The sequence below is a fragment of the Mobula birostris genome, chromosome 3, assembly GCF_030028105.1.
Source record: "Mobula birostris isolate sMobBir1 chromosome 3, sMobBir1.hap1, whole genome shotgun sequence".
NCBI lineage: Eukaryota > Metazoa > Chordata > Chondrichthyes > Myliobatiformes > Myliobatidae > Mobula > Mobula birostris.
The window spans coordinates 106,291,624-106,306,350 of NC_092372.1; the positions used below are offsets into that span (position 1 = coordinate 106,291,624).

Consider the following 14,727-nt stretch of genomic DNA (forward strand, 5'->3'; position numbering starts at 1 on the left):
TATCAGTCACTTTTTTTAAAAATAGGATGTTTAGCCAAGTAGAGAAAAAAAAGCAAAATAAAGGAGATGATGGAAATCTGAGACAAAAACAGAAAGTTCTGGAAAAAACTCAGTGGAGAGAAACCAAGTTAGTTTTTCAGGTTTGTGGATTTTCATCAGAATGACATTGACTTGATTTGTTAGCTCTTTTTATCCCTCCACAGAAAACTCTATGACTACACGAGTATTTCTGATATTCTCTGTTTATATTTAAATATTGTAAGTAAGTAAATGCAAAATAATGCATTTGCTGGAAAACTGAGTTTGACCTGAAGTTTCCCCTCTTGTTACCCTCACTACAGGTACCATTTGATCTTCAGAGTATTTGCTACAATTTTTGATTGCGCTAAACAGATTTACAAAGTTATTCCTTTGATCTGATATGCTACTGGGTGGGAAACAGAGGAATAAAATAAAATATGGCATTGTTACTCCCTAAGTATTTGGATTTATTTTTCTATCACATATTATTGTAACATAAGGTTTGGAAGCCTGAATAGTAAAGGTTTTTAGTTAGATATTATCAATAGGAAAAGAGTATCAGAATTTGTGGTGACTGTCTATTTCATTCATGCTCGTCACCCCACCCCCATTCCCTGAGTATGTATGCTGTTGTCAAAAAGCAGTCACTGTGATTCAGCTGACACTTCAGTCTAGCTGCTGCACTGAACTGGGTTTATCAATACTCCAACCAGATGGCGAGGTGCTCAGGGTAAAAGAAATACCGTAGGACCAGAATTAATGCCCATTAATCAAACATGAGGAGCCTGAAGAAACCCACGGCTAATGCAACCTGGTCCTGCTGTCAGAACTGAAGGAATAGCACACTAGCACCAGACAATAGTATGTGACCTTAGAATGAAATGGTAGAAAAAATGGTCATGTGGAAAGGATTCACCTGACTGTTTTCAATCATTGGCACAGCACTAAATAGCTGGTTTTGTTAATGTTTCAATCAGTGACCCTTTGGTCTGATGTCTCTACACAGATGGTACCTGCTTTGTTAAGTACCCACAGCACTTTCTGTTTTTTTCATATTTCTAGTATCCACAGCATTTTGCTTTTGTGCTAAATGATTGATGGTGTGCAGTAGAGAAATCTGAAGGAGTTCTCTGTACTTCATTGTAATGATTGGGACAAAGAGCTTTATAATTACCAGCCTGCTGGCATGTGAATATTACTACCAGGATGCACATACAATTTGTGTATTTTTACAGGCTGTAAGTATCCTGAATTTCTGTGATGCAAGTAGCAGAGAATTGCTAGTGGATTATTCTGTACAAAAACAGGTTTTAAATCATGCAGATTTTTAAATAGTTTGTAAGTATGTGACATCAATCTCACCAAATATTAACACTAGTAATATTCAAAAAAGAATTCATTGTATTTCTATGGCCTGTAGAGTGCAAAGTTGGGAAAAGCAGATATCTGATTCACATCTACTCCTTTTCAGTTGTCAGATTGGGTTAAGTCAGGACTCCCATTCATTTCTAACAATATAGCTAGCAGGAGTATAGAAAGATCTTAGCCTAGCAAAACAGAAACCAGTTGCTGACAGAGCCATCAGCTACATCTATGGTTGAGGTGGTTTTCTTCTGTTTGTGACTGTCAAGCATAAGCAATCTTATGTGTGAAACGAATGGAAGAAATTTAGTTATGCGGAGGAAAATTAGATAGGCTCTATTACATGTATGCAATTCTTCTTCCCTATATACTCTGCACTTGTAGTCCTTTACCATCCGGCTCTATAAGAGGAAAATATGTCCAACTACCTTCTCCTCTGCTCATATTTCAAAGCACCCAATAACTGATATTCTAGGCAGCATCTACACTTTGAAACTGTTTGATAAATGATGGTTTCATTTTATCTTGCGTACACCTTCTCAAAGTCACTGAAAATGGTCTGATTTTCTGTTGTAAGTTTCTTGGGAAATTGATGACTCAACTGTCGAAAAGGCAATAAAGAAAAAAATCCTGCAATACGCAACATTGTTGTGGGAGAATTTAGCAATTGTGCACTAACATTTCCAGTAGATATGTTGCAAACTCCAGCAGAAATTTAAGACACCAACACTTAGATGTTACTCACATATATACATGATAAAATGTGCCTAACTGGCAATGTGATCCATGGATTGGTAAGAGATCATGCTCTACCTAAATAGGCTTTATTTTGAATCGCTTTTGACGATTCCATGGTCCCATTGAGGATTTGCTTTCAGTGGGAGTGCATTTTGTGGTGCTACAGGCATTTTTACTTAGGGCTTGCAAACACTGTCATCCTGAAACGGTCTAATGAAGAAATCTCCGTACATCTACTTTCTAAATTGCTGTCTTCTCATTCTAAGACTGTGATCTTTACCAGTCAGTGGATACATTCTATCATCATCTATCGGTTTTCAAATTGTTTATGTTTCGGTGAGATTGCCTTTCATTCTTCTAAATTCTTGGGAACATAAGCCTGGTATGCTCATTCTATCCTGAATGAATATTCTCTCCAGCCCAGGAAACAGATTAATAAGAAGATATATCTAAAGCAATGTTTTCAATTACACGTTGGATCTAAAGTCTATGACAACCTGTAGGTGCTAAGGAAGCAATGAAAGATATGAGCAGTTGAATGAGGTGAAATGGGAAGAAACTTGGAAATTTTTCAAAATTTGGATAAAAAGCCTTTAGCTGAGTAATTAGCTTAATAACTTGTACAGAGAAATTATTCTATTTCTGACATGGTAAACAAGCATTCATTATAATGTAGAAATTGAATGTTTTCCGTTCAATGTTTAAAGCTTCAGTAAAAAATATATTTCAATATAAGTAACTCTGAGCATCATTGCTTTTAAACTTTTAGTGTCCATGAATTCTCTCTGTGGCTTACGATTGTTAAACCAACGGCAAAAACGAATCATTGGTGGGAAAAAATCTTTAAGGTCAGTAAATAAATTATTGCATAAAGGAAATATCTCTAGGAAATCCTTACATCAGTAATTTTCTGTATATTTAAAGTAACATTCCTGAATCAGATTGTCAAAATGTATGTGAAAATTATCGTCTTGTTGCTTCTGTCAGTATACCGCTGAAGCAAATACATTAAAGATCCACAGAAAGGTCTGTCGCAGTATTTGAGAGAATTAACACAGATGCAAGGCTCTTAGGCTGGTTAGTCTCATTTGATTTGATACTGGTGTAGATTTAGTATGACACTGAGTGTTGAGCTAAACAGTTCTTAAATGCATAATGAATGGCTATTATTGATCAGAAAAGCTATCATATAAATGTTCAGCTTGATTTACATTAGGGGTAATTTACATTACATTAATGTAATGTAAACTTCATTATGATCTTCACACAGACAGCACCCAAGGTCAGGAGAAAAGCAGGTGTCTGGAACTGTTGGGAATGGAATAGCCAGCCAGGTTCTTGCTGCTGATCACAGTGACAACATCTGATCTGTATGCACCTGCTGTCATTGAGTGAAACTGTGAACTGACTTAGCTCTGCTGTCAGTCATGGTTGAGTGTTGCTTCAATCACCCGGAACACCACCTCAAGTGATGGTTTTAGACTGCTGGCAATGGTTAAATAGAAATGGTTGCTGATGAATTCCAGATCCATCAATAGACTGAGAGCTTAATGAAACTAATCAGAACAGGAAAGATGTTGTCTATACTGAACAGCTTCCAATACTCAGGAGCATATTGAGCCTCTGTGACCAGTGATTTAAGTAGCAAGCACAATGTTTAAATTTGTTCAAAGCAATACACACAAAATGCTGGAGGAGCTCAGCAGGCCATACAGCATCTATGGAAAAAGTACAGTCAACATTTCAGGCCAAAACCCTTCAGCAGAAATGGAGAAAAAAAAAGTCCTGCAAGAGGGTCTCAGCCCGAAACGTCGATTGTACTATTTTCCATGGATGCTGCCTGGCCTGCCGTGCTCCTGCAGCGTTTTGTGTGTGCTGCTCGGACTTCCAGCAGCTGCACAGTTTCTCTCGTTTCCGGTTTAAGTTTGTTGTTTTGACATTAGACGAGAGTTCAACTAAGGTTCAAGCTGCACCCCAGATATTTGAGCACATGATCAAGACTAATCATATTAAGAAAGTATCGCATTTTTGCAGGTCCAGTACTTCAGATAAGAAACTAAATTGTGGTTTCACTTGCTCCTTAAGGACATAAAAGAGCTGAGGTACTGCTTTAGAAAGATGAAGAGTGCTTTATCTCTATGTCCAAGACTATTTATCTCTCAAACAATATTATCAAAAAAGAAATTATCTGGTTTCTTTGTCATTTGTAGAACTTGCTGTACAAATTAACACACCTAAGTGTAAGGAGATGTGTTTTCTTGTGCTACAGAGTGATACCAATGGTAGCAGTGATGCAAATAATACAAGTGATACAGTAATTCAGTGACTGAAAGGTGCTTTGGGATAGTCTAAGGTATGAAAAGGAATGATAGAAATGTTTTACAAAAAGGACTTCGGCACTTTTATACTTGCAATTTAGCATAATGGAAAATGCTTCTGCAATGATAAACAGATGGAGAGAAGAAGAATAATAAGTCAAATAATATACCCGGATTCCATTTGGATTCAGATGTTCAGTTTAGTGGATAATGAAAATGCAAAGGAAACACACATTTAATTCCTCATGTAAGCTAACAAAGCAACAACAGATGAGATCTCTTGACACACCTGCAAGGGTTAGATTTTCTGTCCGCGTGGGTGACAAAATCCATGTGCCAGCCTTTCTGTTGCGTTTGCTGGGCCCCTAATGATTAATGTCTTTATAATGTTTGGCTTCCTGCCTTACACAGGGGCGGGTGGCCTTGGCAGGCAGCCATCCGACTGAGAGCATACCATGGAGAAGGGAGACTGCTGTGCGGTGCCACTCTCATTGGCAGCTGTTGGGTCCTGACTGCAGCTCACTGCTTTAAAAGGTCAGTCTTCTAATTGAAATAATTTAATCAGCATAATTAAAAGGAGATAATGATCTTTCTCTCTGGAGGACTATAGTAGGCTGGTATAATTTGCTGCAATTGGCTTTGAATGGCTTGATGGCAGGCATATTTCTGTGTGTAACTGTTGCAGGTGTTAGTCTATATATGTGTCAAATTACTCAGAATTAATAGAGTTTCTGCTGAAAGAACCACATTGGTTGGAAAGACTCCTTGTTTGTAGCAAAGACTTCTTAAAATGTTTTGGCTCCAATTCATTTTTCGGTGGAATGGATTATCTTGTAATAGGAAGAAGCACCGTGGAGACCAAGGGTGCAAAATGTACTCTAGCAGTAGAACATCACCAAGGGTGGCCCAGTACACCACCTCTTACTGAGTCCTGAGGGCACAGGTAACAGTCAGGTTCTGTAGCAGATGCTGAGAGAATAATGGTGAGGAAAAATAAACTAGGTGATCTGTAGTGAATGACTCAACTCTTGACACCCCAAATTTATTCTACATCAACAAACTGAAGACATGATGCATTTATCTGGGAGCATATTACTCTACCAACAATCATGAAACTCAAAACTTCCTGAGTAAAGCCACTTGCTTGATTCGCACTTTATCCATTACAGAGGAATCCATTACATCATTTAGGAAACACCATCATTTTCAAGTCCACCTCCAGATTACACACCATCCTGACTTGGAAAAATATTACTGTTCTTATATTGTGACTGTGTCAAAATCGTGGAACTCATTTCCACCTCTCACGACTCCCGTTCAAGAAAGCGGCTCTCCTTCACCACCTCAAGGACAATTAGAAATGCAGAATAGTTGCTGACTTTGCCATTGTTGTACACATGCTATTAATTAACAATACAAAGAGAGCTGTGATAGTTTGACAATCATACCAGTGCCCAACCTGCTCTTCTGAGCAGTTTGAGCTGCCTCAATGACTATCGCTAGTTGGCACTCACATCTGCTGTGATGAAGCGCATTGAGAGGTTGGTCATAGCAATAAACAACTCCTGCCTAAGCATGGGCCAGGACCCACTGCAATTAGCCTATCGTCACAATAGATCTACAGTGGATGCAATCTCACCAGCTCTCCACTCTGCCCTGAATCATCTAGACTACAATACATACATCAGGTTGCCGTTTATTGACTACAACTCAGTGTTCAACACAATCACACCCTCAGTTCTAATCAACAGGCTCCAAAACCTGGGCCTCTGTACCTCCCTCTGCAACTGGATCCTTGACTTCCCCACTGGAAGACCATAGTCAGTAAGGATCATAAATAACATCTCCTCCTCGTTGACAGTCAATAATGGCACACCTCAAGGTTGCATGTTTAGTTCACTGCTCTACACTCTCTACATCCGCGATTGTGTGGCCAGACACAACTCAAATGGCATCTATAAATTTACTGATGACACAACTATTGTGTTGTAGAATTTCAGATGGAGATGAGGAGGTGTTCAAGAAGCAAGCTAGATCAGCTGGTTGAATAGTGTTGCAGCAACAACCTTATAGTCAATGTCGGTAAGACGATCGAGTTGATTCGGACTTCAGCAAGGGGAAGTCGAGGAAACACGCACCAGTCCTCATCAAGGGATCAGCAGTGGAGACATGAGCAGTTTCAAATTCCTGAGTGTCAACATCTCTCAGGATCTATCCTGGGCCCAATACAATGATGCAACTACAAAGAAGGCATGACAGCAGCTGTTTTTCGTTAGAAGTTTGAGGGGAATTGGTATGTCATTATAGATTCGAGCAAATTTTTACAGACGTACCATGGAGAACATTCTAACTTGTTACTTTGCCATTTGGTATGGAGGGGCCACTGCACAGGATTGAAAAAATCTGTAAGATGGTGTAAACTCTGCTAGCTCCATTGTGGGCATATGTCTCCTCGGCATCCAGGACATCTTCAAAAGGCAACACCTCAGAAAGCCAGCATTCATCATTAAGGACCCCCATCATCCAGGACATACCCTATTCTCAATGCTACCATCAAGGAGGAGATACAGGAGTCTGAAGACCAATACTCAATGTTTCAGGAACAACTTCCCCTCTGCCATCAGATTACTGAATGAACAGTGCCTCAGTATTTTTGTCTTCTTTTTTTGCACTACGTATTGAATTTAATTTTCCTTTTTATAAAAGGAGTATACTTCTTACTGTAATTGATAGTTTTTTTATTATTATGTATTGCATAGTACTGCTGCTACAAAACATAAATTTCATGACTTATGCCAGTGATATGAAACCTGATTCTGATTCTGATTCTGATCAGTAGCAGGTGTTATGTTACAAGACGTGGATGACGAGTGAGAAGAAGTTCAATGAGGGTGTGGTTAAGTTCTGTAATTATAACATGAAGTTCCAGATGCCATCAGTTGCACTAATAGACACAGACTCTTTTCAAAGTACCACAACCAGAGCACTCACCTTCCAGCAATCTGTCAATCAGCATTCACACCTAACTTCATGAGGGGCCAGAAATTAGATTGTGGCCAATGGTAGAGGTGAAACCACAAAAGTTGATGGTATCCTCACATCTTGTTCTCCTTTGTTTTCCACTTCCACTTTCCTCTCTATGTCATCCACCTCCCGACCACAATCTCACATGCAGCTCTTACATTGCCACTACAGCATCAATCCCCTGCCCATTACCACTTCCCACCATTATCAGTGTGCCTTGCGTCTGTAAGATAGTCAGGGTGCAGTCTGGTTATACAGGAAAGAGTGAAGTTGAAAAGCACTCAATTTTTCATCCCTATCTAATAGCTCAGGCACTGACAATCATCGAGGTTACATTAGAGAAGGGATTTACAAATAGTAAGTCACCAAGCATGGGTGGCCTGCAGGGGAAGGGAAACAGTGTAAATGCCAGATCATGAGATGTAGCAGATTAGAAAAGGCTGCAGATGTGCCTCTCAACATGAAACTAGGCCGGTTGGTGGCACAGTGGCATCAGTGCCGGACTTCAGAACGAAGGCTCCCGAGTTCAAATCCAAGTTGGGCCACCCCCGAGCATGCTTTCTATCCATGCCGGCTTGAGTGTCAAGTTAGCCACTCAGCCTCCTAAAAAACAAGGGGTGAGTCAGGAACGTTCATATTGTGACCCGGAGACCAATCCTGACACTACACGCCAGACAAGAATGGCTGACTGTCTGGTGCGACACACTAGGAAGGAACATGAAACTGTTGGGCTACTGCCTTCACCTGTATGTGGAGCCCACCATCTTCAGATAGCCAGTGTCGCAAATTTCATTGTAGCACATGCAAAGCTCAAACAACATCTTATGCTGCGGTGACTTCCAAGATTCAAACTCAGACATCTATCATCATAGGTGTAGATACCAGCATTCAAAGAGTTTCTAGGGTGTTGCAGAAATGGAGAAATTACTAAAGCTGCTAAGGACATCTGGAGGGGAATAGTGGCAGCACTGTGGAGCATGGGTCTGCTGTCCACTCTCATAATGGCAGCCCCTTTACCAGGACACGGTGTAATCTGTCAACTAGCACAGACTGCTCCAGTTCCCGTTGGGTATATGCAGTCCAATGCTGGGTCTTCGAAGGTGTAGCTGATTGCCATCTTACAGTGTCAATTTCTCTACTGAAAGTCATCATCCTTCAACCAGTCCCATGCTGTCACTGGGACTAAGCTGCTAGAAAATTATGTCAGGCAAAGGAAGATGCAAGTCAACCACTCCAGCCCCAAGCAGGCATTTCTGAGATAGGGTCATAGGTACAGATACCTTCACCTATTCCATGAAATTATCATAGGTGGGAATTGCTGTTGATTGCACAGTGTTCAATTCTATTTGCAACTCCTTAGCAAGAGAGGCCATTCCATGCTTGTCTGCAGCAAGAACTAAAAAGCAAACACGCATGGGCTAATGTGTGGGTAGTAATATTCGTGCTACAAAGTGATGGGCAATGCCCATCTCCAACAAGAGAGTCTAATCAACTGAGCATGATATTCAACAGCATTAGTGTTCCTGAGTCATCTACATTAATGAGCATCTAACTCAGTTGTTCAGTCATATAAATATAATGGCTGCAGGTGCAGTTCAGAAGCTGAGTATCCTGCATCTTGACATCCCAAAGACTTTTAACCATGTACAAGTCAGGTAATTGTGATTTCCAGTTGCTTAGGTAAGTTGATCTCCAACAACACTTAAGAAGTTTGACACTTTACAGAACAAAGAGCCTACCTGATTTGAAACCCAAACTTTTATATCTGTCCCCGCCAACATATCATGGATGCAGTGTGCACCATTTATAGAATGCACTGCAATTACTCTTCTTTGTCAGTTCAACACCAGATCCCAAACCTATGATTCCTATCACCTTAAAGGACGCAGGCTTAAAGTGCATGGGAATGTGTTCTGTCTACATTGCACACCATTCTGACTTCAAAATATGTCACCCTTCCTTTGTTTAAATTCATGAACTCCTCTCCCCCAACCAACTGCATTAGGGAAGTGGATCCTCCAGGATAGCAGTAGTTTAAGAAAGCCACTTTATTGAGGATAACTAGGGACGGACAATAATTACCCGCTTTGGCAGTGATGCCCATATCCCAAAAGAGAAATAAAATAGGTCATGCAGTATAGGCATTAAAGGAATGCACAGCTGTTATTAGTTGATGTTTGTATTCATGTTGACATGCTTTTTATTTATATGTTTAATAATGTAAGCTAATTGTTGACATTGAGTGTTGGTAAAGTATCCCAGATAGTGTCCCACTGTGATTCTTCCAATGTCCAGCAGCACCAATAGCTTTAAGTAGCATTCACAATGCTAGGCAATGACATTTACTTCCAATGACATTTATTTCTAATCATGTTGAGGTAATTAAGCAAGGGCAGTGGGTCAAATGCTCGACACTAAACTGCAGTGCAGCTTCATTAAAGAACAATAATATGCTTTTTGAATGGTTTTTGAACCCATTAATGGTTTCCAAAAGCTCTTTATAATGTGTTTGATTTTCATTATCAAAATGGTTCCATGCAATAAATGTAGGCTAAACCGTATTTCAAGAATCCATATTAGTTGATGAGCTCCTGAAGGAGTTCTCAAAGTCGTTCATTGCATTTATTTCATGTTGTACAACTAAGCAACTACAATTTTAACTGTTCTCAAAAATGAAACATTGTTAAAGAAAATATAAGTAAAAATGACAATTAACAAATGAAAAAATAATATTCTTCTTTCTTTTAATTGTTATTCCTTAATGCAAAATATGAAATATGCATCTTATTTTTCTCTAATTCTGCAAAAGACATAAATTGTTCCACATGTATGTGAATTTCTGGCTGACTTAGTCCTAGGAAAGTCCACATTAAAATTTATCTGAGTTCAGAATCAGAATCAGTTTTAATATCACCAGCCTATCTTTTGAAATTTCTTAACTGTGCAACAGCAGTACAATGTAATACATGGTAATATATTAAAAAACTGAGAATTACAGTAAATATATATATATATTAAATAGATAAATTCAATAAGTAGAGCAAAAACAGAAATAAAAAAGTAGTGAGGTAGTGTTTGTGGGTTCAATGTCAGTTCAAAAATCAGATGGTAAGGGAGAAGAAGCTGTTCCTGAAATCATTGAGTTTGTGCTTTCCGGCTTCTGTATCTCCTTCTTGATGGTACCAATGAGAAGACGGCATGTCCTGGGTGGTGGGGGTCCTTAATGATCGACACCACCTTTTTGAGGCAATGCTTCTTGAAGATGTCTTGGATATTACAGAGGCTAGTACCCATGATGGAGCTGACTGAGTTTACAACTCTCTGCAGCTTACTTAACTCCTGTGCAGTAGCCCCATCCCCATACCAGACAGTGATGCAACCAGTTAGAATGCTCTCCATGGTACATCTGTAGAAATTTTTGAGTGTTTTAGGTGACATACCAAATCTCCTCAAGCTCCTAATGAAGTATCGCCGCTACCTTGCCTCCTTTATAGCTGCATTGATATGCTTGGACCAGCTCAGGTCTTCAGAGACATTAACACCCAGGAACTAGAAGTTGCTCACATTCATCACTTCTGATTCCTGTCTGAGGACAGGTGCGTCTTACTCTTTCTGAGGTCCACAATCAGCCCTTTCGTCTTACTGAAGTTGAGTGTGTAGCCCCCCGGCCACCCTCGGGGCCGCTCAGCTCGCTGTCATCTAGGGAAACAGCCCTCGGCCCCGCCAAACTGGGTAATTAGTTTGTGTGGATGCTGTGTGATGTACCCCACCCCGCCCAAATAACAGACAATACACCAGATATGATTAAATGATTTACGGTTTATAGATATTACTGGAACTATATAATTAAAAGAGAATAAAATATAAAAGGAAAATAAAAGGCGCCACACTTATCAAAGTTCAATCTCTTTGTGCACAAAAACCGTTGGAGTTCAAGGACCTTCTTCTTCACCCTGCGAACCCTCGGACCACCTCGACCGGCCGCCTGGGACCAACAACGGTGGTCAACCAGATGCTCCACACGAATCAGTCTCTGTCTCCTCTTCTCACCGAACGCCCTCCTCGGGGTCCGACCCCGTTAGCGGACTCACAGCACCTGGTCCATCCTCTGTCTCGCTCTCCCGCCTTCTGCCCCAAAACCCGCGCATACAATATCTTCAGACACACCAAAAGCATAACAACTATCCCGATTGGTTAATAGCACCCTGCTATCTGTACTAACCCAAGCGAGTGTCCAGCTAGAGACTTTCTCAGCATTTAACATAACATAGAAGCATTCCCGATTATAACTTAGCAAAGAAGCCATTATAATTAGCCTCCGCAGTAACATACAAGACGAAACCCCCTTACCCTGTCCCCCCACCAGATAAAGTCATGTCCTCGTGACTTCTAAATAACTCGCCAACCAGTCCTGCAGACACACAACACACACATACACAGATACACACAGTGACAGTGCTCCCCAAACAGTGGACCTTATGCCCGTCCCACGGGCGCTACATAGGCCAGCCTTTAGGATTTAGGTGAGGGGGTACGGAGGTCTCGGAGGGTTAAGAAGCTCCCAGATAGGTTGGCCTATGTAGCGCCCGTGGGACGGGCGTAAGGTCCACTGTTTGGAGAGCACTGTCACGGTGTGTATCTGTGTATGTGTGTGTTGTGTGTCTGCAAGTGCAAGGCTGTTGCTGCAACACCCTCAACTAGCAGGTATATCTCGCTCCTGTAGGCCTCTCATCACCATCTGAGATTCTGCCAACAATGCTTATATCATCAGAAAATTTAAGTTATGCATAGCCACACGGTCATGGGCGTTGAGAGAGTAGAGCAGTGTGCTAAGCACACATCCCTAAGTCAGTGTTGATTGTCAGCGAGGTGGAGATGTTAATTTCTAATCTGCATAGATTGTGGTCTTCCAGTTAGGAATTTGAGGATCCAGTTGCAGAGGAGGTACAGAACCCCTTTCGATACGGTCAGCAGAGGAGGCTTGTGGAAGATCATGGAGAAGTTTGGCTGCCCCACAAAGTTCATCACAATCGTCTGGCAGTTCCACGACGGTATGATGGTGAAAGTTCTGGATGATGGCGATGGGTTGGAGGCCTTCCCAGTGACAGATGGGGTCAAACAAGGTTGCGTTCTTGCCCCGACTCTGTTCAGTATGGTATTCTCTGCCATGCTGACAGATGCCTTCCGTAACTACGAAGAAGGAATCCACGTCAGGTACAGGACTGACGGCAGGTTGTTCAACCTTACAAGGGTGCGAGAGACTGTCATCAGAGACTTCTTGTTTGCTGATGACTGCGCACTCAACACCAGCACAGAGCAGGAGATGCAGCGTGAAATGGACTGCTTCTCACAAGCCTGCAACAACTTCGGACTCACTATCAACACCAAAAAGACCGAAGTTATGTACCAGCCTGCCCCAGGATAGCCATACCAGGAGCCGCGCATCACGGTGAAGGGCCAGAACCTCCAGGCAGTCGACAACTTTATCTACCTGGGCAGCATACTCTCTCACGCGGTGAATATAGACGCTGAGGTCAACAACAGGATTGCCAAAGCCAGCGCCACCTTTGGGAGACTCCGTGAGAATGTCTGGGAGCGGAGAGGACTCAGCCTTACCACCAAGCTGAAGGTCCAATGTGCAGTGGTCCTTACCACCCTTCTTTACGCCAGCGAGACCTGGACTGTCTACAGCAGACACGCCAAACAGCTCAACCACTTTCACCTGAGCTGTCTCCGCAGACTCCTCCACATCAGGTGGCAGGACAAAGTCCCCGACACGGAAATCCTGGAACGAGCTGGGCTCTGCAGCGTCTGCACCCTCCTGCTGAAAGCCCAAGCCAGGTGGGCTGGACATGTGGTCAGAATGCCAGACAGCCGATTGCCTAAGCAGCTGCTGTACGGAGAACTGTGTCAGGGCAAGCGCTCAGTCGGGGGGCAGAAGAAACGTTACAAAGACTGCCTGAAAGCGTCCCTCAAAGGCCTGGGTGTCGACATCAACACGTGGGAGATGCTTGCCCTCGAGCGTCCAGCTTGGCGCAGCAAGATCACCACAGGAGCCCGTGCAGCTGAAGTCAGGCGCATCATTGAGGCGCAACGAAAGCGTGTTGTGCACAAGGCCCGAGCAGCATCCACTGCCACGACAGCACCCACCCACTTGTGTCCCACATGTGGGCGAGACTTCAGGGCCCGGATTGGCCTCATCAGTCACCTCCGGACCCACAGCCACCAATCTCCCATTTGACTTTGAAGCCATGGTCATCTTCGACTACGAAGGATGAACAACAACACAGAACCCCAGGTTCTGTAGCTTTTCTATCAGGACTGTAGGATTGATGGTGCTAAACGCTGCAGTCAATAAACAACATCCTGACATGTGTTTTTGTATTGTCCAGGTGATCCAAGTCTGCGTGGAGAGCTAATGAAATCACGTCCGCTGTAGACCTATTGTGAGAATAGACAAACTGCTGTGAGTCCAGGTTCTTCCTGAGGTATATGAGTTGATTCTAGCCATGACCAACCTCTCAAAGCACTTCATCACCGTAGACGTGAATGCTACTGAACGATATTAAGGCATCTCCGACTGCTCTTCTTGGGCACTGGTATAATTGTTCCTCTTTTGAAGTAGGTGGCAACTTCCAACTGTAGCAATGTGAGACTGAAAATGTCCTTGAACACTCCCACCAGTTGGTTAGCGCAGATTTTCAGAGTCTTACCAGGTAATCCATCGAGGCCTGTTGCCTGGAAGAAAGCCTGATGTCAGCCTCCGTGACAGAGATCACAGGGTCGCCGGGTGCCCATCGCTGTAGTTTTATTCTCCCTTTCAAAATGAGTATAAAAGTCATTGAACTCATCTGAGAGGGAACCATTACTGCCATTCATGATGTTGGGTTTCACTTTGTAGGAAGTAATGGCCTGCCAGAGTTGCCTCCAACCTCCTCGGAATTGTTCTAAAGCTCTTGAAGTAGCCCTCCGCAAGTCATACCTGCTTTGATTAGATTATATTGCAGGCAACATGTGCTTTATAGATTATAGGTTTTAGGAATAGATAGCCGTGATCGGATTTCCTTTTAGAAACCACAATGTAAAACAATTATAAATATGCACAGTGCACATATGGAAGAACAATGGGGAATTCTTCCTTCAAGCTAGGCAATGGCAAGATATGAGCTGTTTTGTAGTTAATAAATCACCGTGTTTCTTTTCAGTAAAGGTTAATAAAAGGCACTCATCACAAGGCAAATTCACAATTTCACTCTCCTGACTC

At 42.1% G+C, this 14,727-nt stretch overlaps 1 protein-coding gene across 2 annotated transcripts in view; it reads left to right on the top strand.

The window, feature by feature from the left end:
- prss12 (serine protease 12) overlaps positions 1–14,727 on the top strand; it is a 160,582-nt gene that overhangs the window by 116,322 nt on the left and 29,533 nt on the right. For both annotated transcript variants that reach the window (XM_072253175.1, XM_072253176.1), the window contains exons 10-11: positions 2,891–2,969; positions 4,851–4,973. In XM_072253175.1, coding sequence (XP_072109276.1) covers positions 2,891–2,969; positions 4,851–4,973 — 202 coding nt within the window. The remainder of the gene's footprint in view (positions 1–2,890; positions 2,970–4,850; positions 4,974–14,727) is intronic.